We start from the raw sequence: 27,916 nt of genomic DNA on the forward strand, positions 1-27,916 counted from the left end.
ACAAGCAAGAGTGCACTCCCATATTCTTTTTACATTGCTGCCTTATTAAAAAAATGAAATACCGTAGATCACGCTTTTAAGTTGGTATTGAAATATCCAACCGACTGACAAAATTCGGCCCCATCTAAATACATTAAGTGCTTGTCCCCTGCGGATACCGTTGTGAACGATGTTTACTATAAATTTATTGAATATATACGGTGCATACGCAAGTGAATCTACGACGTTATGACCGACACTGTACGCTCAATATACTGTCGAAATACGGTAATTTTACGCTACTGTCGCGGACAATAAAATAGAAAAAAATACTTTGGACAGTCTAGACCGGGACTCGATCCCGGCCCATCTAGTTGCGCGCCCAAGACTTTACCAGTTCGGCTATCTGAGACACAGTTTGACACAACTAATTCAGTCACCTCATAAAGTGTCAAAACCAAGTCATTTTTTTCATTGTATAGATAAAATATCTTAAATAAATTTATATTTTTTCCATGACTTCAAAAAAATAATCGTAATAAATAATTCAAATTTTTGATGATTACGAAAATCTTGATTTCGAAATTACGGTGAAATTATTAACTGTTTAAAAAAAATCTGGAAAAGAAATTCCTAAAAATTTAATTGTTAAAAAAAATATCTCATAATAATTTTTCTTGATAACAAACAATTTGTTCGTAATTTTTAAATTAAAGTTTTCGTCTCTAAAAAAAAAACTCAAATCTTTAATAATGGATTCGAATTTTGAAATTACGGTGAAAATATTTGACGTGCAGAAAATATGTTTATAGTTAAGTTGAAAATAAATTATAATTTATTAATTAATTGTTGAATAAAATATCTGCCGATAAAAAAAAAAAAAAAAATAATATTGATTATTATATTTTTCATAAACAAAAAGTATTATGGTTTTTCATTTAATACTATGAAAAAATACAACACTTGTTGTAAGCCATAAACTCTTCTGAAAAGTATTGAAATGATGAATCTCTGTTGATTGCATGTAGTCTGATTAACTTTTTATGATTTTACTTTGAAATAAACAAAATTACAATAATTTTATATTTTTTAAAAATTTTTCATCCCGATTATTTACTGAAAATTTCTCATTTACCTATTTTTTTATAAACATTGAGTATTTTTAATGAAATAAAAAAAATAAAATATAGTCAACACTTTTTCATCGTTGACTAGTAAAAAATTCCTGACTTACCGACATTATACGCTCGTTTCACGGTCGTTTCACTTACAGACTACGGTGCATCTAATACCACCGAGTTACGGTTTTTTGACAATTTATATGTTTTCGAATGACTGTCAAATGACGGATGATCGATCGATGATCTACGATTTTTACTCAGGTAAAAAATCGGAGAAGTCAAGTAAAAATTTGGTTTTTCGAAGAGTGAAGTATGATAACTATACAGAATAAAAATCATAAAGTAACAGTGAAAAGCTTTCACAATGATACTCGTCGTTCACTGTCAAATGACGGCCGTTCGATAGTCAAGTGACGGTCATTCGACGATCATTTGTCGACACTGTGAATTCACGGTACATTCACCGTCGTTTCACGATTATTTTATCGTGACCACGAATCCGCCAGGGAAATTATTATTTATCCGAAGAAAATATGTTTGGTTTGAGAATTAAATTATATTGGATTAAAAATTTACTTCCAAACCAAGCATGAATAGATTTCGGTAACAATGATAATGATAACAATAATAAATTTTTATAATTCTTCTAACCCGTTATCACCTATTCGATCATTTTTCATGCTAGTATAAATCTAATTTCAAGTGGATGGAAATTCCATCTTCACTAACAATTTGAGACAATTCGTCTTCGGATAGTTAGGTCGATGGGCAACCATCGAACTTGAACACTAGTTAGCTGGTGAATGCTAGTATCTGTTCGACTATATGTTAAGTATTAACGATGGAAAGCTACTGAGAATAAAGGGCAACTTTGAAAAATCCATGAAAAATTAACCAAGCCAGGAATCGAACCTGGATCTCCCCGATTACATGTCAGGATGCTTTACCAGTTAAGCTACCGGGTCATTCTCCACTTACTTTCTCTCAGTATACACTTAACTCTCAGTATATACATTTTTATATTATAAAAAATTTTATTTAAACAACAAATTATTTAAAATTACAATTTATCAATCTACTGGATCTACAAGTTTATCAACACTTGATCCCTGGTCACGGTATTAAAAAATATTTTCAACTAATAAAAAATAAAATTAATTTAAATGCAACGAGTAGAATGCAATACTTTGAAAATTGAACTGGGATAGAATAGAACCTTTCTTTGAGAAAAATAAATAAAAAAAGTATTAAACTAAAAAGGATATCGGCTTGCAAACATCTCTAGGATCTTTTATCCACAAATAGACACGAGGGTGATAGGTTGAGTGAAGCCTTTTTTACGTGGCTTCTTGCGTTAACATTTCTCGAATCCAAGGGGTAAAGACGCAGAAATCCACCACGGAATTTGTCAGTCGATTCTTTTTCACTCAGCTCCCTCTCCTTTTTCTTCTTCCAGCCAGGCTACTTTTTCCTTTTTTGCTTAACTCTTTTTATCATATCTAGAATGTCTCTAGGAAACGATTGAATCCTTTAGCAATTCTTTTTTTAGACCCCTCTGGGTTTATCCATCTCGCTTCCTCGTCTTCCTTTCTACATTTCCCTTTTTATACTTCATTCTCATGCGCTACAAAGAGACGCATCACTTGTTCTCTTTGATATTTTGATATCCGGTACAGGAAAAATACTGAAATGTTTGGCTGCATTCACTCAATAAACTTAGACCTCGCATTTCTCCTCTTCGTTTATATAATTGACTGTCGGAAAAGGAAAATTCTGATTAGATATTCTGCATTTCATTTTTTTCTAATAAATTTTGTAAGAAACAACAAAATTTTCAAAATTCATCATTTATTTTATAGACAATGCTTCTGTCAATCAAAAAAAAATTTCGGTTTTGGACAGAACTCTATCAAAAGTGAATTCCAAAAACTACACTGAGAGACAATTTTATTCACAGCGAATAAAAACGCGTATTTGGAATTTTTTATGTTAGTACTACTTGTCAATAAATATTAATAAAAAAGACCATTCGGCAGCCGAAATGGAAGTAGATTTCATCATGAATAGAAAAAAAATATAACGAGGATTGTATACAAAACTAGGGTTTTTAACTTCTATGCAATCGACAAAAATATATATCGACGGAAAAATTTTAAAACCAGTGCAACAGCAAATTTCATAATTGGCATAGCGGAATAGGACATAATTTTAAGACTACCCGTGAAAAAATTTTCTGATCAGACTATATCAGGCCTGATATAAACCGTCCATATCAGGCCTGATATGGAAATTGGCCATATCAGACTATATATGCCTTGATATAAGTATATCAGACTATGTACCCGCCCGGGTAAAAAAAATTATATATCATTATATTACATAATTATAAATGAAAAATGGCCCTATATAATTATGTATAATTAGGTATAATTATATATAATTATTTCCATAGGAAAAAGAAATCGGCGCGAGTGGCAATCGAACCGAGGACCTACTGCTTGAAAGAATAATTCACTACCGGTTTACCAAAGAGACTTACTTGGAGAACAGAGTTTATTATAACTACAAGTAATGCAAATCGTATACATGATCGATTCGTAGTGAACGAAATTTTTTATCTAATTTATTAATTATTAATTGCCAATATTTATATATAATAATGGTATCTATATGTAGATTTATAAAATTATCTATGTATACATGAAATCGCAAAAATGATTCTACGATATATTGTTAAGGTATTTCGTTGCTTTAGAACTTATAATTTCTTTGAAATTAAAAAAATAATTGGGGTAAAATCAGAATTGAAAGCTTAAATTTTGATGGAATTATTTGTTTAGTATATGGAACTATATATTGCTGGAGGGCCTGGCTAACAATTTTTGAACTTGACAAAACTAATAATTTTTGTGAAATAAAATTTTTTTTTAAGTTCCTATTATTTCATCCGAAAAATACTATATATTAAAAGATTGTTAATCATTGGAGTAACAGACTCTTAGATAGAAAAAGAGAATGTTTTATGGTAATCACAAAATACCCACTGGAGTAAAAAAATTATTTAGAATTGTATATGATTCATATATAATTGTATATGAATTATATATACATTCATAATTATATATAATTAGATATGAATCATATATAATGATATATAGATTTTTTACTCGGGTATGCCTTTATATGAGTACATAAGACTAGTTATGTGCTGGTAAGGGTATGAGTATATCAGACTATATGAATCCATATCAATCCTGATCAGGGATTTTTTTTCAAGTTTATCAAAGTATATATAACTTTATAAGGTTATACCAGGGCATATCAGGACCTATTAAAAAATAATGTAAAATTAGATATGAGCATATCAAGCTATATCAAGTCTGATATAGACATATCAAGTTGATAAGGCTTGATCAGGCCTGATATGGCCAATTTTCATATTAGGCCATATCAGGACATATCAAAAATTAAATATGGACATATCAGATCATATCAGGCCAGATATGAACATATCAAAAATTTTTATATAGCCTTATCAGCTCATATCAAGCCTGATCAGAATATTTTTTCACGGGAGTCGATAAGTTGGCTTAATCAAAAGGTATTAACAAAAGTTTAAGTGTGTTGAATTCTAGTATAAGGTTCGTTGCGAATTGTAAACGCTATCATTGTGACAAGCCGCATTATATCGTATAAATATATAAATACCCGGGGAAAAAGGTTTAGATCTCACCAGATATAATTTTATCTGGTCAGATCTATTTATATCTGATCAGATATGGGATTGGAGACATAATCAGATCTAGTCATATCTGATGAGATCTAAACAGATATAACTATATCTGAATTGGAAAATTCATCAGACATGATCAGATCTAGTCATATCTGATCAGATCTAAACAGATTTAACTATATCTGAGTGGAAAAATACATCAGACATAATCAGATCAAGTCATATCTGATCAGATCTAAACAGATATAACTATATCTGGGTTGAAAAATACATCAGACATAAAAAGATTTTATTATATCTGGCCAGATATAACTATATTTGTGAACTATTAATAAATACTTATAAACTATTTTAATAAATATACTTTCCTCCCAAATAAATATTTATTAAATGTTAAAAAATATTTAATAAAATTTAATAAATTAAATAATTGTCTTTGAATAAATTAATTTGTTAATAGTTAATAAATCTTTCTATCAGCGTATATTGATAATTAATAATTTGCAAATTTGATAAAAAACTTTGTTCATTACGCATCGATCATGGACACGATTCACAGTACTTGTAGTTATTACAAACTCTACTCTTCAAGTAAGCCTCGTAGGTAAACAGGTAATGAATTAGTCTTTCAAGCGTCGGGTCCCTGGTTTGATTCCCGCGCTCGCCGTTTTTTTTTTTTTTTTTTTTTTTACGGAAATAATTCTATATAATTATATAGGGCCATTTTTCGTATATAATTATGTATGAGTATATATAATCTTTTTTACCCGGGGAATTTAACAATCTGACCAGATCTGTTTATATATGGCCAGATCCAATCTGTTTTTCCCGGGTATACATTCATAAATAAACTTTCAAACTAACGGAATTTTCGGAACGAGCTCGATGAGCTAAATCAGAAAATTTTTCAAATGTTACTACATGAGAAAAAATGCAATAGTTAGATTTATATAAAATTTATGAATAATAATTGCATTGATATTAATATTAATAATGATAATAACAATGATCTAATAATAATAATGTTATTGATATTGATTAAACGATGATAATGATTACAACATAAAAATTCTGAACAGACTTACAACGTAAAATTGAAAATATCAAACCATAAAATTTATACCAAGTTTAGGTCGTAAATAAATGGGGAGGTGTAATGTCAGACGATCATTGAATAATAGCCGCACGGGTTGTAATTGTCCATGTCCAGGTAGTTTTTATTATGAATATATATATATAACAACACATGCTAAATTATTCCCACTATTCGCAATTCTATTTATAGGCTGAAAGTTTTATGAGAACAAAATTGTGAAAAGTGGTCGTTAACACAATTTTGAAGGCAAAAGTGAGTTTTATGATTAATTTTTATTGTTCCGGCCTTTTCTAATAAAAAAGTATATCCACGAAAAGAAATAATTGATCAGATTTTTATTTCACTTCACTGCTTATAACCTTAATTATTATGATTTATCATAATTTTGAAAATTTTTTCAAAAACCAGTACAATAACAAATTTCATAATTGGCATAGCGGAATAGGACATAATTTTAAGACTAAACATATGATATGGTACTCAAATTGAAGCTTATTTAAAAAGCTTTCAGATGCAATTTACAGAAATTTAATAAGTTATCCTATTTCGAAGTTATTCGGGTAAAAAAGTGAAAAAATATGAATTTTTATAATTTTGAAAATTTTTAAATCCTGGCATTTATAAAAAATTTTACGACTACACATATGATAGAGGTACTTAAATTGAAACTTATTTAAAGAGCTTTCAGATGCATTTTACAGAATTTCAATAAGTTATCCCATTCAAAAATATTCGAGTAAGAAAATGAAAAAGTATGAATTTTTATGATTTTCAAAATTTTGAAATCCTGGTATTTCTAAATGACTTGGCCGATTAAGCTCATCTTCGAACTTGACTTTGGTATTTATCTGTAGAATAAGTATGTTGAGTTTGGTAGAAATCCGTTGTAAATTGGCGACGCTATCGTCGTGACAAGCCGCGTTATACCCGATATATATATATATATATATATATATATATATATATATATATATATATATATACATACATATATAAACTTTTGAACCATATGCATTTTCCGACTCAGCTTGACGAGTATAGTCGAAAAATAGCAAAATTTTTTAAAAGTTCCGTCATGAGGACCAATGCAATAGTTAGATTTCTATGAAATCTACTAATTACGTATAAATATCATTTGTTTTGCAGTGGATAAAATTTTATTAGTATTTAATAAAATTTTATTAGATACTAATATGTGTTTATTAAAACCACCGCCAGTCTCGCTTTAACGGTAGCCATCTTTAATGCTGAAGTCAAGGCGTAAAATTTGGAGTTATTGTTTATTAATAGTGAATAAAAATTAAAATAATTATTAAACAGTGAAGAGTGTCTATTAACCAATGGATGTTTTATTAAAAGAAAGGGATTTAGATGCATTGTGGCCAATTTTTCAACGCAAATAAAAATTAAAATTTCTTTAAGTAATTCAATGTACATATGTGTATATTTATAACCTGCTTGTGGTTAGCCTTATTTGATTTTTAATTTTAATGTCAGCACAAGTGCGAATGGTACCATTATTATATCATGTAGTGATTTTCAATAAAAGAAAAGTTAGTTAAATATAACAAATTCTAATTATTTTTTTATAAATATTCATAACAATGAAGTTAGCTGTCAGCTGTCAATTTTAAAAATGTTTTTAACAAATCAATCACAATAAAAAAATGCTTCTGAAAATTTTCACTTGTAATTTTTATTAATTTTCACATGCAGAACTTTTTTATCATATTATTTTTATAATAATTTAATTGCTATAAAATAAAAAAAAAATTTTTTAATTTATCTGTCAACTTCAGTGTCATAAATATTTATCTTTAAAAATTAAAAAAAAATTTCTATGTATTTTCATTATAAAATTCCATTTCCTGATATACATTTTTTAATTTGAAACTATGGATAATCGTCAATAGTTTACCATTATTTGGTGATAATAGATAGATTTATTATAAAATTTGTTGACAACCATTTATTAACAAAACAACACCGATTATGACGTTTTTGTCTTATTATTCATTGATTACTAAAAAACTAAGTTATTTTGTGTATAAATAAAAACGTATTATACACTAATTAACGCGTATTAAATACTAATAAAATCTCAAAACTGGTCCAAATAAAAATTTTATTTGTATTTAATAAATTTTTTATTTGCGCATGAGCCAAATACGTGCCTTACTAAATACAAATAAGCGTTTATTAGTATTTAATAAAACTGTCTCTCAGTGTAGATGAAAAAACTTGATAAAATAATTTTTAAATATTTATACTTTATGCATGATACATAAAGTCAAATAAATGTTCTGTTTATGTAATGCACTATTATCAACTAAGAGTGCTTGTTTAAAAGTTTGTAGAAACTTATATCAAAGACGTAATTATTCCATTTATAATGTAATATTTCAATTAAGAGACATTTAGTATTTATGATGACGATGTTCATAATGCAGAAATAATTTCTCAGAAGTCTCAAGTGAAAAGGATTTTCAAATTTAGTCTACTCAAAGCTTCGAAATCATCATATATTAAATTTGTGAGTAAAGGAGTTCATCATTATATAATATCATTAAAAAGCAATTAAAGATCAGCCATGTGCAATAATGAATTTAACAAAGAATTAGTATCAACGAAATCGATGTAATTTACGGAAAAAAAAAGTATAAGTCATCAAATAGATACACAAATAATAAAATATTTTCTTCTTTGGCTGGAATGACTCGAAACTTTATGTAAAAAATTCAGCTATTTATTTTTACTCGCTATCAGTTTTTGAAAAAAAATAAAAAATTTTGTTTACTTGTTTAAAGTTCTATTTTTTCATCCAATAAGCAATAATAATAAGCTTTAATTATTTAAAAAAAAAATAACCTTAACATATGAAAAAAATGCCATTCGGCCTCATCCGAAATGGAAGGTAAATTTCATGTGATATGAGATTTTCTTTATTCATGTTATTTAATTTGTTGAATAAAAAATGTTTATGTAATTTTTAAATTTTCAATCCGCAATAACTTTTAAACGAGTTAACCGATTATCACGTAGTTAACAACAGTCGATGCAGTTTTTTTGAATTCTATGATGAATTTCAAACCGTGAATTGATCAGATAAAAAATTTGGAAATTTGTTTAAAAAAAACGCTTTTTTCGATTTTTTTCATCAACGATATCTCACAAACGAATCAAGCGATTTTGACCGGTCCGGCGGGGATCGACGTAGTTTTTTGATGTTAAAAGCTGATTAGTTTATGAAATCGGTCGGTAAAGCTGTTTAAAAGTCATTATAAAAAAACGACATTTGAAAAAAAGTTTTCATTATTTTAAAATTTTTGAATGGCCCATAAAATTAATAAAAATCTTCATAAAGGATGAGTGTTATGGGTCAAATTGAAGGTAATATAATCAGCTTCACCATAAAGTTTCCAGAAATGAGCTCTTTTCTGTCAGTCAAAAGTTATTCGCGGGTAAAGTTACAAAGCTTGAAATTTACAAAATTTTGAAAATTTTAAATGGCCGCCATTTCTAAACTAATTAACCGATTTTGCTCATCTTCGAACTCGACCTCGGTAATTACCCAAAGAATATGTGTACCAAGTTTTATCAAGACCGGTTGAAAACTTTTCAAGATATCCTGATGACAAGACTGGTTATATTACATATATATATATATATATATATATATATATATATATATATATATATATATATATATATATATATATATATATATATAAATTTTTAACCAATGGTGTTTTTGGAATTTATTTGACTAATTATGACATATGATAGCAAAATCAGGTGAAAATTCCACCATGAGGACTAATGCAATAGTTAGATTTCTAACAAAATCTACCTAAAAACCTAATACACATAATTTTTTTGAGATTAGATTTATAAGTTTTAGCCTCTGGTCCGAATGTGAGAAAATTCAAGCGCTAGTGTCCATCTAGCGGATGATCGAGGTACTAAATTTGTAATTATGTAGATACTTCTTATAGTTATATTCGATATTGTCTAAAACTATTTTATTTACATGCATTAAGCGCGAGTGTGCACACACGGAAAAAAATAGTCGGTAGAGGCTGCCGATTGGCGATCGGTAGCAGCTACCGTATTTTTTCGGTAGAGGCTACTGATTTTTTCTGGGCGCATTATTATCAAAACCGAGCTATTAATCCGGACGAGCGTAGCGAGTCCGGATATAGTACGAGGTCTTGATGAGAATGTATCCATAGCCTCAAACGTGTGCCTTCACTTCAAGTTTGTCAAGATCCCTACCTTTGAGCATAACGTATCGAAAAAAATTTATTGTAATATCAATTGCGGACGTTGGATTTGTGAGAACAGTCAAAATATTTAATTACTGTTTATTTTATTTGAAGGCACAAGAATTATGTTAAACGAGATTAAATAGTGACGGATTAAATGTACATATATGTTGAAGTTGTTTACAAAATTCAACTGTCGCTAAGATTCTTTTTGCGTTTTTTACTCCACCCAGCGGACGTTTGTCAAATTAAAAGATAATTCGACTCTTCTATAGCGTGTTTTAGCGTAGTTGTGCAGAAATGTAGAGACAGATAGAGAGAGAGAAGTTACTTTTCGATACTAGTGCGAGGTAAATTAACTAAACTATATTGCCAGAAATAGTGTTCTTTGCGCCCTCTGTGTGTTGCACGAAAATCCAACTTTCGCGGTTGATATGTCAAATATGATATGAAAAGCACATTCTTAAGACGAAAAATGATTACTTAATTTTTCAAAATTTTTTTTATGGTGTAGATTTTTCAAGTTTATTTTTTTCTATCTCATCTGCACGGAAAAAAAAATCCTATGAAAAATTACAGTAGTAACATCGTAATCCAGGACTAGACTTTCAGTAACTTGATTTTTACGATGCTGCCGTCTATAGAATACAATTTGAATTATTGAAAATTACGATGTTATTTAGTAAATTTTTTTTCCGCAAAGCAAGTGAATAAGGACGCATACTATATGTTTTAATAAAAGAGAGACAGAGTCCAGTAGTTTGCGACGCCACCACCGAAAGATGACCAACTACTGTATGGAGGGTCTTATTATGTGACTGAACAGAAATTCACATATTCCTTCCGATAGTGTAAGGGGATAAACCTTGGACTTGTGGCGGAGAGGACACCGGGTTCGATTCCTCGGTGATACAGAATTATTTTTTCGGTAACCTAAACTTCTTTTTAATTTGAGTGATAGAAATTTACGATGTTTTATCGTATAAATTACGATGTTTGAGTTCTGGTCCGACACTACAATGTCCTATACTAAAAATTACGATGTTTTCATTGTAATTTTTTGTACAATTTTCTTTCCGTGTGCTAAGTAGGAAGTTCTGGAATGACAATAGCAGCTTATTTTTTTTTTTTTTTCTTTTTTTTAATATAATTAATTATTTTTGACTGGCAGTTGGAGAAATTTACTGTTTTTTGAACTGTCATTTATAAAAATTTGAAAGGGCAGCTAATACTATTGTTACTCAATTGTTTCGTTGGTTGACTGCCGGTAATATAAACTTTGATCGTTATTGTTTTTACGAATCAGATATCAGAACAAGAGAGAGCGTTCCGTTCATATAAAAAAATACTATCTGCGGAAAAATTTAGGATTCAATTGAAAGTAGAAGTAATGACTTACAATTTATTTTTAACTAACTTATTATCAAAAATTTTTTTCAAGTCATTTTTGTAATTTTTAGTAGATAATTATTTTTTTGTGTTGATGTTTGATATAAAATTATTAAAAAATTGAAAATAGTATTAAGTTATTAGTAAAAATTTATTGTATATTTAATTTTTACTTTGATCAATTTGGGTCTGTCACAAGCGTTTAAGACATACTCATTTGGATTTACCAAACCATCTGTAAATTTTTGGGTCTAAAGAATATAAATGACCTACAAGATAAAAAACAATTCTCAAATATCGTACACATGGTTTCGTCCCTTAGATTACAGATGGGGAAAAAGAGGGATCGGAAAATAATTGGGTTATCAATAAGAAGGGTAAATGATTACCTGGTCAGTGCCGTCACCAAAAGAAGTCTCGAAATGGTCGTTGATCTTGAGCTGATTGAGCCTCTGACTACGTCGGCGAGGAATTTCCGCGGGTAGAATTTTTCTTCTCTGCTTGGGTAATTTACTGCGTGCCTGGCTGTGTGAGTAGAACATAGAAAAATTGCTGACGATAATGGGCACCGGTAGGGCAATAGTCAATACCCCGGCGAGAGCACACAGTCCGCCGACGAACATCCCAGGAAATGTCTTGGGTGTAACGTCACCGTAGCCAACTGTCGTCATGGTTACTAGTGCCCACCAAAGTCCCTCTGGTATACTATTGAAGTCGTTCGACGGATTTTCCTATATTGGAATACCAAAGTCGCCTTACATATACATTTAAACATATATACACATTTAGCAACCCGTATTTATTTACTCACATATTGACAGCTCACAAAATATTACATTGTTTTAGTTTTTTTTTTTTTTTTTGTATTATTATTACTTCTGACGCTTAAATTTCGTTTCACGCTAAAACTTTTTTTCAATAACACAACAAACTATCCGATGACAAAGCAACCGCGACAAAATAAATGGATTTATTTATTTTTTGTTTTTTTCATTTTCTTATTAATTTTTCACATCTACGTCTATTGAATTGTGTCCACAATTCTCAATCGATCTCAATGAAACTTTGTGTACAAATACTTTAATTCAATTAAAAAATTAACGACATCAGTCAATAAGTTCAAAAGTAGTATTCAAAATTATTCTATTTTCATAAAAGTCACAATTCAGTCTGTTTTGAAAAAACTTTTCAGCTGAAAAATAATTCAAATTTGATGTATATGTCTTTAAATTCTAACGAATAGGTTTAATTAAACCTACTTATTATTTTCGAGATTTTTTCAATTTTCTTGATTTTATTAAATTTGGAAAAATATTTCAAAAAATTAATTCTAGGGCTTTGTCTTAGAATAATTTTGAAATACCATATCACAAATCCGATTTTTTTGAACAGATATTGATGATTATAAAATAATTTTCAATTTTCACCAAAATAATATTATTTTAGAATGTGTTATCAACCCTTTAAGCTATATATACGTTTTTTAGTAAATTATATAAATATGTAACTGATCTTACATTGTATGCAATGATTCTCAAACTTCATATACGGAAATAATATTGTAGAAAAAATTGCAATTGTCACATCGCAGTCCAAGACTAGATTTTCAAAATCTTCACTTTCATAATCTTACATTTTGTACGCCTCCTAACGCAAAGCGGTTGAGGTAGTGTTTTACTCCCGAGACGTCAAGGTCAAGCAGTTTTGTGATCTTCAAATGCCTCTTTCACAACCATAATACACTTATACGATAATATGAGTAGATGCACATCAAAAAAACACTTAAATTAAACCATCTTATACTTTCTAAAAATCGATTTATGTTGCTAATTTGAAAAAAAAAAAAATAGTATATTACGACCAAAGGCCAGAAAGTTGGATTTCCTGGCGTATGGGATATGATGGCCGAGGCGTAGCCGAGGCTATCATATCACATACGTCAGGGCATCTAACATTCTGGTCGTGGGTTGTATACTATTTTTTTTGCTCTCCAGCCGAATGTACGCAACCCCGTGGAAGGGGTTTTGCAAAACCGAGGTGAAGCCGAGGTTTTACTCGTCGGGGAGGGTATAATAAAAAAATAAAAATTAATAAATAAAAAAAAATAAGTTATTTTAAAGTTTACTAACAAACGCTCTGATTAAGAGAGATAACATGCACAGAACTTGTCACAAATATTTAAACTCGATTTAATCACAGAATTAATTTTTTTAAGTCGATTAAAAATTAGTTTTTAATTAGACGGCTAAGAAAAATTGAAATTAAATTATTAGAAGCGTGTAGAGTACATGGATTGTTTTATAAACATCGCTTTACTAGCTATCAAAATATAAAAGAAAGCAAATAAAATCTACAAAACTTTTATATTTTATTTTCTAAAATTTTAATATAAATTATTTGTGCAGTATTATTATTAAATAGTTCATTAACAATAACCTAGTTAGAAATTATTTTTATTTATTTGACATTTTTTGGTTAGTTTATACGCGGACATGTTACATACAGACGATGTTGTGACTGTTATATACAGTTGAAACTCGCTGTATAGGCCGGTCGCACCACGAAAGTACGAAAGAAAGCGAGGTTCTGTGCTGCCGGCCAGGAAATATGCGTAGCGTGCATGCGTAGAGAGCAGGCCATAAAAGTTGATCTTCCTGGAGTCCAGTGCATCCCGGAAGAGCGTACTTTCGGCTAGGAGAGCAAGAAAAAATCGTTTCGACAAAAATTATTCGTGGACGTCCTGATGTCGGTACGTTGATTTGTACGTACCAACGATAACTCCCAAAAAAGTTGATTTATCGAGACAGGACTTTTTTTTATTAGTTCCAGAATTTGATGAACTAGTGCTGTATTTCATGACAGTAGCCTAGCTTACGTAGTTTTTTTTTATGAGTTTTTATTAAAATTCACTATGATGCACACTTACAAAAACAATAGTATATTACACTATTAGAGCAGAAAGTTTGAGATTTCTGCACTGCGCGCCATGATCACGACGCGCAGTTCAGAGCTCTTAAAATTCTGCCCGTGTAGTGTATACTATTTTTTACAACACCTGCTCTGGAAGTTGACTTTTCGAGTGCTGTGTGTCATCTCCGAAGTACTCAATAGTTGCATACTTGACTATATGTGTTTCATAAACGCACATGTTTGGTTAAGACCACATAACTACACGGATTCCGCCTAAACTATACTACTATAGAAATATAACCCGACGAACACAATCTGAGTTTGACTCAGTCCGTCGTTTTTATTTTACTAGAGACTACTGAAACGTCATCTGATGCCGCGATAATAATTTATTTTTTATTGTTCATGTGAATCATACACTAAAAACAACGATCAGTCCTAACCCTTATTTATTTATGTTGCAATGCAACTGTGTTAAACGCAAAAAAAAAGTAATTAAAAGAAATTATTTATAATATTCCTCTCAAATTCAATTTCCAGAGCAGTAATTGTAAAAAGTATTGTATGCTACAGGTGGGATAAATAGCAAATATGACAGTCGTGATTACGACATTCGCTGTAAGGTTTACGAGACATTCGTATGACGACTCGTGTGGTTGTCGCAACTCGCCTACGGCTCGTAGCGACATCTACCACACTCGTCTTCATAAGAATGCCTCATAAACCTTACGCTCATGTCGCAACAATACGACTGTCAGATTATTTGCTACTTATCCCACATATAGCATAAATAACTATTTCTTTATAGCCGGTCGAAAGTACGTAAAATATTTAATGTACTGCATCGAAAAAAAATGAATGCCTGTCCCCGACATTTGCGGCACGAGCGAAGCAAGTGCTGCTGGTCGGGGGAGGAGGGGGGGGGGGCAGGCATCAAATAAAAAAAGTTAATGTAAAATCAAATAAAATATAATTAACAAACATTTTTTTTGAAAAATTTTTAGATTAAATAAAACTAAAGTTTCTTGAATTCAACAAACATTATAAAGATTATTCTCGGTTAAAAATAAAAAAAAACGAGCATTTTATTTGAAAATTAACAATAATTAATAATAATCAAATTAAATTGTTGTTACTGCGTACATTTTTAACTTCCCGCTAAGAAAATTGAAAATTTTTTTAAATGATTCATTAATTAAATAAAGTTGATCCATTTTACACACGTCACTGTCAAACTGAATCTTAGTTCAGTACAACCTGGTTATAAGTTACATCGGATGATCTACTCACTCTTATGGCAGTTATATCTATAATATATAAAATATTTCATGTAAGTAGAAGAAAGAAAGAAATATAACCAAGTTGTATTGTACTATCAATAGTAAATGATCAGCGTAAACAAAAGATAATTAGTAACAAGTGACTAATGTCAGTCGCGATAACGAAAGCATATTTTGCTCCCACTGTTATAATAGAGGGCGAATGTGCAGCTTTACCAATGCACGAATCTTTAACTTTCTGCCTCGAAATAGGTGCAAAAGATGCGTACTTTCGACCGAGGTATAAAGAAAAAGAACTTTTCTTATTTCTCTTCGCCACTTCATTAAGTTAAAATGAGATCAAGCAATCTTATTATTACTACATTTTTTTAAACTGCGTGCGCATATGATAAAGAAAAATAGGCATCAATTATTACAAAAAAAAAAAAATTAGAAAATACTCTGTAAGAAATTACTTAATTTTTTTTTTCTTTTAAAAATCAATTATACGATTTATTTTTTTTTTTTTGTCTTTTTAGAAAACAAATGAGCGTTATGAGACGTACACTTTTGAATTTCCCAAACTTATAATTTTACGTCGTAAAAATTCTTATATTGGCTACTTTTATACGCATTTTTTTCAATGTAACATCGTAATAAATTTTTAAGTGTAAAAATATGAAAGTGAAAATATTCAAAGTTAATTTTTTTCCGTGCGGTCTGCTAATTTTTTCGATAAATTAAACATTAAATTTTAAAGAAAATTTCTTCTTATGTATTGATAAGAGAAAAAAAAATTACCTGCAATCGCTCAGCGTAAAAAATGAGACTGGCAAAAACAACGATCCCCAGAACAAGAAAGTAGACCAAAAGTCCCAATTCTTTTGCAGAAGCCTTGAAAGTATGGATAAGAATCCTCAGTCCTGGTGAGTGCCTGGTCAATTTGAAGAGTCTGAGCACGCGGACAATCGAGAGAACTTCTAGGTAAATGTTTGATTTGGTCATGAAAAGTTCGGTGTAAAAGCTGAGTGTCGCTGCCATATCGATTACATTAACCGGGGATACTACGAACCGTTTGAGGCTGGGACTGACCTAAAAAAGTCATTAAAAATTACAGAGCGCTCAGTGGTCATTACGATTAATTTAACGGCGTGCACTGGCGGGGCTCCAACTGGTGGACTGGTATGTGGCGTTAAACGTAAAATCCACAATGGATCAGATGAAAGATGAGAAATGTGGGATGAGACCGAACGAATGGATAAAAATAAACTTACGAGACACCTGATGATGATTTCCAGAGCAAACCAGGCATTGCAAACGTGCTCGATGTAATAAAATGCTTTACGAGCGGAAGACGCTCGCGGATTACTGCCCCCGTGATTTGTTTTCAGGCAGAATGATAGGACTGAGAGACAGATGAAGAGGATGGATAAACAGGCAATATATTTGGCAAATGCTGATGAATAAGGCTCGTCTACCACCGCCCAAATACGTGGCTTTAGACGTTGCCATCGTGTTAACGTTCCACGCGCGTACTCTTCCTCATATCCGAACAAATGTGCTATTTCTTGCTCGGACAGCTTCATACCCTCTACGTCGAGCTTGTCGAGAATCGCAAGGGTCGCCTTTGTGTCCTTGTAAGTGCTGTAAGTGCTCCAGCAGCATGGCTCAACCTGGAACATTTATTTTATTTTAGCTATTTTTCGGAGAAAAAATGGATTTCATTTCCCTTCTTGGGCTTTTCTCCTTTTTGGGATGCTTTGTTGTCAGATTTTTAGTGAAATTGATTCTAGCCAGTTTTGATATAGATTTATTAACCAAACCAAAAAATATACACTAAAAAAAAAGTATTCTTCGACTGAGAATATTTTTTTTTGATAATAAAAAACCTTGGTATTGTGTTACTCAGAAAACGCGATATTTTGATGATCACAATAAGTTTACTGATTATCACAAAACCTAGATAGACTGATTATCACTAAATGTTAATTTACTACACAGTAAAAAATTTTGCGTCATTGCGTCAAAAAATTTTGTGTTAAAAATTTTTATGTTAAATATTTTACACTTTTTTGTGTTAATTTAACATTTTTCTGTGTTAATTTAATACAATTAATGTTAAATTTACACAAAAAAGTGTAAAATATTTAACATAAAAATTTTTAACACAAAATTTTTTGACGCAATGACGCAAAATTTTTTACTGTGTATAATCAGATGAATGAATAGACAATTAGATGTTTATAACCTCACTTTATTGGCATAAATCAATTGACTTATAAAACTAACAAAACAAATTAAAATTAAAAGTGTAACAATAAATTTTTTTTCAAGCTAACATCACACTGTAAAAAAAGCGGTGTTAAAATTGACTCATTTTACACACCGCTATGTAACACCTGTGTATTAACACCGGTGTAGCGGTGCTCTTTTGCGGTGTTAAAAATCCTGTGTTAAACCGATGTTATACCGGTGTAACAGTAGAATAAATTTACACCGTATCGGAGTATGAATATTACATGATACATAAAACACAATTAATATTCAATATTTATCAAAATGAGACAAGTAACATTTAATTAAGAATTTTTAATTCATAAAATTACGCAGAAATCAATTTAATGAATGTTATACAACAAGTTAAATAATATTTACAATATTAAGTCAAATAAATAGTACATTACATACCTAGGGCAGTAAAGTAAGAAATGTCTCAGATCACAGATAATTGTTGGCCGAGGCGAAGCCCAGGCTTTCTTACTTACAGCCCATGGTGTGTATACTATTTTTCTCCTTGACAGAGGTGAAAAGCGGCAACTTTTAGCATAGCGGGGCTAAAGTTGACGCTTTACGCCCGAAGGGGAGAAAATTTTCTTTAACCAAAAAAAATTTTTCAGTTTAAGAATTTTTTTATTCGAATCAAGACGATTAAGTTTTTCAAAATTATTTTCTTGATTCAGGTTAATTTTTTTCCGGTGACCTGGAAATTTAAAATCCGAACAAAAACAGTTTCACTGTAAAAAAATCGCGCCAAGTCCACGTTCATAAGACTATTAAGAGAAAAAAAAATTTTTTTTTTCTTCACAAAAAGATATAAAATAAAAAAATTGAAAAATCCAAGTAACCGATATGATTGTATACGATTTTCGAAAATTAAAAAAAATTTTGTTGTAAATTTAAAAATTAAAAAAAAAATTTTTGAACGTACTTGGTGTGCGTCATTGTGTATTTCAATTTTTTTGAAAGTCCTAGTAAATAAATTTTACGAATTTCATTAAAAGTAAAATATTTTGCAACCACGCACACCAAGTACGTTCCAAATTTTTTTTTTTATAATTTTTAACTTTACACCAAAATTTTTTTTAATTTTCGAAAATCGTATACAATCATATCGGTTACTTGGATTTTTCAATTTTTTTATTTTATATCTTTTTGTGAAGAAAAAAAATTTTTTCTCTTAATAGTCTTATGAACGTGGACTTGGCGCGATTTTTACAGTGAAACTGTTTTTGTTCGGATTTTAGTATTTTTGTAATTATAATAAAATTTACAATTGGTACCAACTTAAGTATCGCGTTGGCTGCATTTTTTATAGCAAACTATCCCTTTGAAGCTACAGTTTATGTAAAAATAATTCAAGCGCACCCTGGCGGATGTAGATGCAAGCCTTGAAATATCTTTTTCAACTGTAGTTTCCCATCTATTGAGGATTACCATGTATTCTCGAATTATTTAGTCTGTGGCATGTCACTTTTTACATCGAAAAAAAGTCAGGATCTAAATTTTTGCGTTGCTATAGTTTGTGCTGATTAAATTTAATAATTTCAAGCAGATTAATTGTTATGATCGACTATTGTTAATTAATGTCAGTAAAATAAAGTATGAATTACTGTTATAATATACAATTTAGAAAAAAAAAGTACCGTAGAATTAAATAAAATTTGCAACCTCAAAATATCGTCCTGCTTACAGTAAACACAGTCGGTAGTCTGGCGCTCCGTTTACAACGGATTTGAACGGAACTTGGCGCCAGATTCTACCGAATCTGTGGATTACATGGCTTTTTTTATTTCCAGTCCCACTAGAATTCTCGACGGAGAGAAATGTATAGGAACCTTTCCAAAAATTATGGGAATAAAATGATCATTATAGGTATCAATTCTATGCTCATTATGGGAACCATACCCATAGTTTATTGGAAACGTTCCTATACAATAATGGAATAGCTTCAATATATTATGGAAATGGTTCCTATAATATTATAGGAATGGTCCCTATATTATTAAAGGAATGGTTCCTACAATATTATAGGAATGGTTCCTATACTATTAAAGGAATGGTTCCTATAATATTATGGGAATGACGCACATAATAATAGAAAAATGTTTATGTTCATATCAATGAAGCAATCATTTCAAAAATATAAAGTAATTATTATATATTTTTTTGCTAATAAATTTTTTTTTTTTCCACGGAGAAAAAAGTATTGCTATTACCACGATACAGTATAGTGATGATCACGATCCCCGCATGACTATACTTTAGATGCGCATATGCCTAATCTAGTGGATCGTGATTATCACGATCCACATGGATTCGGATATCGAGTGTCTATATTGCTATAGTTTATAGATGATTAGTTGTCTTGAATTAAATATTAATTATATTTTATTGCAGATTATTATTTTTTTGGTATATTATTGTTATTAACATGAATACAAATTCCTTTTGTAGCTTGATTAGTTAAAAATTTTTGTGTAGATTATGACAGTCAAGAATTGGGTTAGGTTTAAAAATGTTTAAATAATAACTTACAGCAGTACTGTAGGAATTTATCTCATATGACTTTTTTTTTTATTTTTACAAATATTATTATTATTAGTTTAGAAATTTGTATTATCGAAGTATTCATTTAAAAGAGGCAAATATTTTTATCATAAGAAAAAAATTTTTTAATGGAATTTTTACTCCTTTATTACTGTACATTAAGGTGTGCCAAAATGTAACTTCCGTGGAGAATCTTTTAAAATTGCAATTTTGAGTTCCGCTTTTAACAGGGGCTGCGTTTGGGCATTTCCTGAGATATTTTGGTGTGAGACGATGTATTTGATTTTCATAGAATTTTTTAACAGAAGCTTAGTTTGGGCATTTCCGGTGAAAATTCAAAATTTGGCCGGAAGTATCCAATTAAATCTCCTGTTAAAAAATTCTATGAAAATCAAATACATCGTCTCACATCAAAATATCTCAGGAAATGCCCAAACGCAGCCCCTGTTAAAAGCGGAACTCAAAATTCCAATTTTAAAAGGTTCTCCACGGAAGTTATATTTTGGCACACCCTACTGTACATATTTCTTACAATAACATATTTTTGTATAAAACAGTATGGGATCAAATCATTTATGCTAAAAAAGACTTTTATGAAAACAAAAATTTTATTTATTTAATACAATATATAATGTACATTGTTTTTCCTTATCAACGCAGTAGAATTATATACAATAACCACGGACACAGCATTAACACAGTTAACATAGGAAGATTTATTTCTTTACTAGCCTTCAAAAATCGACACAAGTTTTTCAAGATTTCACTCGAGTAATTTATCAACAACCCAATCATCTATATCGCTATTATTATTAATTCACTAATTTATGTAATTATCACTATTTCATCACCAAAATTATAAGCAAATCCACTCGTAAGTTTCAGACTTGGTTATGCGTGGTGGCGCTGAAGGCGTCGTGGATCGTGATAATCACGATCCGTTTCGCCGTAGTAAGGAAACGTTTCTTTATGATCACAATACGTTTTGACATATTCACATACCACGGCAAGTGAATAAAAGAATCCAAAGTATTGAGTATATCAGGTTATAATATAGTGAAAATGACAATACTGTTTTGAGCTAATCACAATACTACGTTCACGATCCACTGGATCGCTACAATAGCAATACTTTTTTCTCCGTGTTGTAAATAAAAATTGATCTTTCAATAGAGTGAAAAAATTTCTTTTTTATAATTTTTATTCACGTGTGTACTTAATCTTAAATTGTTTATTCCAACTCAGTTATTATTATTTTAGATAATATTGAAAAATATTGTAGCAATTCTAAAATTTCTCTAATAAAAGGGATATTTTCTTACTATATAATTAGAGGAGCAAAGTAGATATGGAAATTGATTGTTTATTTTTACAATTTCATTTTATTTTTAAAACAAATTATTTATTTACAATACATACGTTGAATATTTATTAAATCCACCTTTTGAGTATGTAACTTTTATTGTTTATATAAACAATATTACTTACTTTACATATTTCAAATGATGTTATTGGGAAGCAAGTAAAATTATCGAAATTATTAAATATTTCAAATGCTTCAAACTGGCCATCGAAGTCACAAATAACTTGAGTTGTAATGATAAATATCTCAATATTATAAGACATCATCACTATAATATTATTAGAATGGTTCCTATAATATTATAGGAATGGTTTCTATAATATTATAGGAATGATTCCTATAATATTATAGAAACTATTCCTATATATTATGAGAACCATTCCTATATATTATGGGAATCATGCCGATATTACAGTTATAATTATAGGTATCGTTCCTATATTATAGGAACCATTCCCATAATTATAGTAACATTTTCCAAAAATGATGGGTACAATTCCCATAATTTAAGTAATCGCTTCTAAAATGGTATAGGAAAACATTTCATTAAAATTATAGGAATTATTTCCATATTTTTTTCTCCGTGTATTAAAATCCATATATTCAATACTTGATTGCTTAATTATTGTTAACATTAAAATTTCTCAGTACTCGCATACCATTTACACTCTATGACACCTCTAAATCGACGATTTTATCCAGTACAAAAGATTGGGAAGATATTACGTCCCAGATATTTTTATTATTGCAAAGAAAAAAAATCGAATTTCTATCGAAGCCGGGGATTTTACTTTAAAATGAGTGAATATTTATCATTGATAAAATGTGCACAAGAGTATAAATAGATATTACTATAAGTATGAGCATAAGTACAACTATAATGGTAAGATGATAGTGGGTTGAGTTATCACTATCAGTAATATTGGATCGGGTGAATTGTCAAGTTTGGTCGAAACTTTTGTTGTGTTGGTACATCCGTCGCGCTTTAACGTGTCTTGCTCTTGTGCTCTTCTACGATAAACTTTCTCGTTCATGGATACGTATACTATACTGTACTATAGTACTATACGATAGTATACATATAATGTTAGAGGGGGGGGGGGTTAGGTGAGAGATCACATGCAGAGGCGAAGAATGAGAATAGAAAAACCAAATGGCAAAGAATATTGTACCAAGTTCTGGCACGAATTCTCAAAGAAGTGTGGAGTAAAAGTCTAGTCGAGTCGAAAAATAAACTAGACTGGCTATACTCAACTAAAAAAATAAACAAAATGAAATTCGATAGAATGAGATAGAGTCCCAGTCTAACATACGAGATGTACTTTACCGGTTATACGACTCCTTAAGCTTTTTATAATGTGTAAGAAACTTTTCACGTTAGATAAATTATTTTAATCCTACTTTTTTTTATTCAACAGCTTAACTTTTTAATTTTGTTTTGTTTCGAGTATAAATTGCTTTTCAGAGTTTTATCGCTGAATATTAAACAGGGTTTTTGTTATGTGATCAGACTATAAATTCCACGCCTCGTAAGGGGGAATGTTTAGAAAGATGCTTTATCCGAGTTGTCAAGTTCAAATGAATTTTTTTAGTTTAAGGCTGTTCGGACATAAATGCACTTGTAAAGATCAAAAGCTAATTTTTTTATATGTAAAGAATTACTATCACATACGTCTAAATTAATTTTTTGGAATAGATCTGACGAAGGATTATCGTTAAATAAATTATTAAAAAATTGAAATTTAACATGTAATCTATAGAGAATATTGGGTAGATGCACAAATATCGATTTATGTGACTACCTCTTGTAACAATTAAAAAACAAAAAACTTCTATTTTAATTAACCAACTTTCTTAAAATACATTAAACATAAAATGAAAATTTTCTGACAAAGGCTTTTAAAAATATTTTAATGCAAAAGATAAGATTTTCACGACAATATCAGTCTACCATACTTAAAAATAAATAAACCACATGATTCAGCGCAGTGTGGCAACGTTGCACAGAATAGAAAGCGCCAATTTCGAATTTTAATAATTCCTGTGTAGTTTTATGGGTTATGTTTTTCAACAACATTACATAGTGAGATAAACATAAACAGCTGTTAAGCGCGATGTTGCCAGGTTTACGTTTTGTGAAAAAATCCTTGAGTTAAATGTTGACTATTTATTGTTCTTGTTAATTAAATTATTTAATTAACTAATAAATAATAACGATTGGTAACGGTTAAATTATAATAATGAATTTTCGTATTAAAATTTTTAATTTTAATAAAAAAAAAAGTTTAAATTCTATTGTGACTAACGGAGTACTGTTCAAACAACCTTAATCACATTAATTGGATAGTAATAAGCAGCAACGTTTTTGAAATAAATTTTTTTACAGTATATTTAGTTAATTTTTTCAATTTTCTTATCATAAGTTGGAACATGATATGAATTTTTACTTAATGAAATTTCATAGAATGAACAATGATTAAAATTTTTTTTTTTAATTGAATTGTTGGTTTTCTCAAAAAAAAAAATCAGAAAAACGGTTGACCCTGAAAGCCATCCCTGCAACTTCCCGCTAATTCCATACCTAGGCGCTTAAAATTGCACTTATGACGTTTGCGAGCTATTCGAGCATAAAAATACAATTTATGTGTTATTTTGAGCTCTCCGAGCTCAAAGAGATAGCTTTGCTATGCTTTTGAGCTCTTCGAGCTCAAAAGTCTTATCAACATTCGATGAAACACGATTTTTCTAATTTTCAAACTGCTGTAACTTTTTAATAAATCAATCGATTTTCACGCGGTAGGCGGCGATCGATGTGGTTTTTTAAGCTCTATAAATGATTTTGAACAAAAAAATTGATCTGATGAAAAATTTCGGAGTTATTACAAAAAAACACTTTTTTCGATTTTTTTCGACTACGATATCTCACGAACGCATCAACCGATTCTGACGCTCTATGTGGCGATCGATGCGGAATTTCAAGGTTAAGAGCTGATTAGTTTTTGAAGTTAATCGGTTCAGCCAATTCGGAGATATTTCAAAAAATTAAAAAAAAAAAAACAACTTTTTTTGTCACTTTTCTTTCACATTTTTTGCAATTTCTCGAAATCTACTGGTCCGAATCGGTTCCAACTTACAGGAAATCTAAGTTTGGCAAAGCCCTTTCGAATGACATCAACCGCGATGAAATCGGTCAAGCCGTTCAAAAGTTACGAGAGGTTTACACACACACACACACACTCACGTACGGACATCATCGTGAAAATAGTCAGGAAAGCTTCTTAGGACCTCAAAACGTCGAGATCCGATGAAAACTCGATTTTCGAAAAACGGGGTAAAACCAATAACTTCCCGATTTTTGAAAATTTTCAATTTTCTTAGCGGGAAGTTAAAAAAAAAGAATCTCAATAAATATTTTCCATAATCAAAGCAAAAAACAAAAAGTTTTTTTTTGTGATGAAATGAAAGTTGTCAAGCGATTTTTCTTTTTTCCAAATTTGCATTTATGATTTTTTTGTTTAATTTAAAATTTTCCACTAACACTTTTTTTTTCAACTTTAAATTTTAGTTGATTGATCATATAACACCGATCACAAAATTTAAATTCGATTCCCACATTTAACTTTTAGATTGTTTTTTCAAATTTGAGATTTAAAATAAAAATATGTTGTCTCGAAATTTTTTAAAAATGATTAATTTTGATTTTTAAAATTAAATTTTGAATTGTCTACAATAAATTTTCACTTTCTAAAATTTTTAATGACAAAAAATCTTTTCTGAAATTTTACTTTCCTTTTTTTTAGAAAAACTGAATTTAAGAATATATTTCTTCAAAATGAGAAGTCTAAATTTTCCGAAAATTGTTTAAAATACGAAACAACAAAAATTAAACACCGAAACTTTAAAATAAAATTGTATCATCACAAGCTTTGAATTAACAAAGAAATACCTGATTAGAGTCGAGACCCCAGAATTCAAGTTCCTCTTCAAATAATGGACCGCAAACATCACTGGGATAATGAAGCTTGCCGGTTCGATAATAATTAAGGACTTGATTAAACACGCCGGGATGCCTGTCGAAGAAATATTCATTTAAATTTGAATCATAATTAACAAGTGCTTCTGTTAGCCGCGATAATCGAGTAGCTGGTATTTTTTTAAGTGTAGATTTATAAGTCTCATGCCTCGTGCCACCAACATTCAAAATAACTTTATTTAATTCCATCTGTATTTTATTATTCGTTAGATCTTTCATCGAAAATTTAAATTTATCCACGATAATACAACACAAACTTCAAATTAATATTTAATTACTCGCGAAAACATGAATACATTGATCAAAATTAAAAAGCAACAGCACGCTAATATAAAACAATATTTATCCACTTGTACTAACTCTATAATTCGTGTATGCAGATCATTAAATTTAAACATACTGATTCTATTCCAGCGAGGCCTTTTTACGCTCCTATAAACTCTACGGTTTATTTATGACCCCAGATGGCGTTCGCTTCTCATTACTCAATCTACATTATCAAATTTAATAAATCATTCATTAATTTCATTTCATTTAATTACTATTCATCGATTACATTATTTATTAACCTATCGATTGATTGAATTATTATTAATTTTTGAGATCAACAATTATTAAATATTCATGTTTTTAATACCATTTGCATAATTTACTATCAACCCTGTTTAATAATATTCATTGAAAAAATTAAAAAAATTTGTTATATGCAAATTATATATCTATAAATATATACTGAGAAATTGAAATTATTGAAAAAAATTCAAATCTCATGATAGTGAATTTTTTTCAATGAATATTTTTAAACAAGGAATATTCAACCACATTGAATGATCGCGTGTTTTTTAACTTTCCGCTAAGAAAATCGAAGATTTTCAAAAATCGGGAAGTTATTGGTTTCATTCCAATTTGCAAAAATCGAGTTTTTATCAGATCTCGACGTTTTAAGGTCTCAGGAAGCTTCCCTGACTATCCCCGCGATGGTGTCTGTATGTGTGTTTTTTGCAATAATTACCGTTCAAAATTTTATGAAATTTGTAGATTATTAAATAATTGTAGTTAGATAATAAGTCCACTAAAGTTTTGAAAAACTCAAGAGACCATCCTTATCAGTAAGAAAAATTTAAGCTTTCAATGTTTTACGATTAAACATCGTCTTATGAGGAATTACAGTTTTTATATTACACAAAGTACCGTTCAGATTTTTTTAACTTCCCGCTAAGAAAATCTCAGATTTTCAAAAATCGGGAAGTTATCAACAGACTCGATAGAGTCTGGCGCCAAGTTCCGTTCTCAAGCCAGACTACCGAGTGTGTATATACCGTAAGCAGAACGATTTTTTGAGGTTACAAATTTTTTTTCAAATTTATTTTGATTTTTTTTTTATATGATATTTTATAATAGTAGTTCATACTTTTTATTACGCGTATTACTTGATTATTATCAATTATCTTTATAATTTCTATTTAAAATTACTAAAAATAATCAGCACAAACTATAGCGACCCAGATTTTTAGATTTTAACTTTTTTCTTATGTAAAAAGCGGACGGCCAGAGACTAAATATCATAAGAATGCATACTAATCTTATAATAGATTGGAAACTACAGTGAAAAAAAGATATTTGACAGGTTGCAATTACACACGCCAGGCGGCGCAAGAATAACTTTTACATGAACTATAGCTTAAAGGGGATAGTTTGCCTCCGGAAATGTATTAAATTAAAATTGTCAATTTTTATTATAATTACAAAAAATACTGAAATCCGAGGAAAAAACAGTTTCACTGTAAAAAAATCGCGCCAAGTCCACGTTCATAAGACTATTAAGAAAAAAAAATTTTATTTCTTTACAAAAAGATATAAAATAAAAAATTAAAAACTCCAAGATACCGATATGGTTGTATATGATTTTCGGAAATTAAAAAAAATTTTTTTGTAAATTTA

General features: G+C 29.7%; 1 protein-coding gene and 1 long non-coding RNA gene across 2 annotated transcripts in view; one reads left to right on the top strand and one right to left on the bottom strand.

Moving 5' to 3' along the window:
- Positions 1-27,916, top strand: part of LOC123268596 — a 50,671-nt gene that overhangs the window by 7,298 nt on the left and 15,457 nt on the right. The gene's annotated exons all lie outside the window — the stretch shown is intronic.
- On the bottom strand, positions 2,155-26,359 carry LOC123268582 (potassium voltage-gated channel protein Shaw-like). The gene is made up of 5 exons (XM_044733805.1): positions 25,889-26,359; positions 17,027-17,425; positions 16,554-16,844; positions 11,973-12,314; positions 2,155-2,854 (listed from the first exon to the last, which is right to left on the bottom strand). Exons 1-5 carry the CDS (start codon positions 26,192-26,194, stop codon positions 2,843-2,845), a joined length of 1,350 nt encoding a protein of 449 aa, XP_044589740.1. The 5' UTR covers positions 26,195-26,359; the 3' UTR covers positions 2,155-2,842.

Source organism: Cotesia glomerata, linkage group LG7 (genome assembly GCF_020080835.1).
Source record: "Cotesia glomerata isolate CgM1 linkage group LG7, MPM_Cglom_v2.3, whole genome shotgun sequence".
Classification (NCBI taxonomy): Eukaryota; Metazoa; Arthropoda; class Insecta; order Hymenoptera; family Braconidae; genus Cotesia; species Cotesia glomerata.

Bases quoted from the DNA above. Each gene is read 5' to 3' on its own strand.
- LOC123268582 (XM_044733805.1), bottom strand. From the start codon at position 26,194: ATGAAAGATCTAACGAATAATAAAATACAGATGGAATTAAATAAAGTT. The intron at 17,426-25,888 runs GTATTTCTTTGT...TAAATGTTCCAG, and splicing joins GGGGTCTCGACTCTAATCAG to GTTGAGCCATGCTGCTGGAG. The intron at 12,315-16,553 runs GTAATTTTTTTT...ATTCCAATATAG, and splicing joins TTTACGCTGAGCGATTGCAG to GAAAATCCGTCGAACGACTT.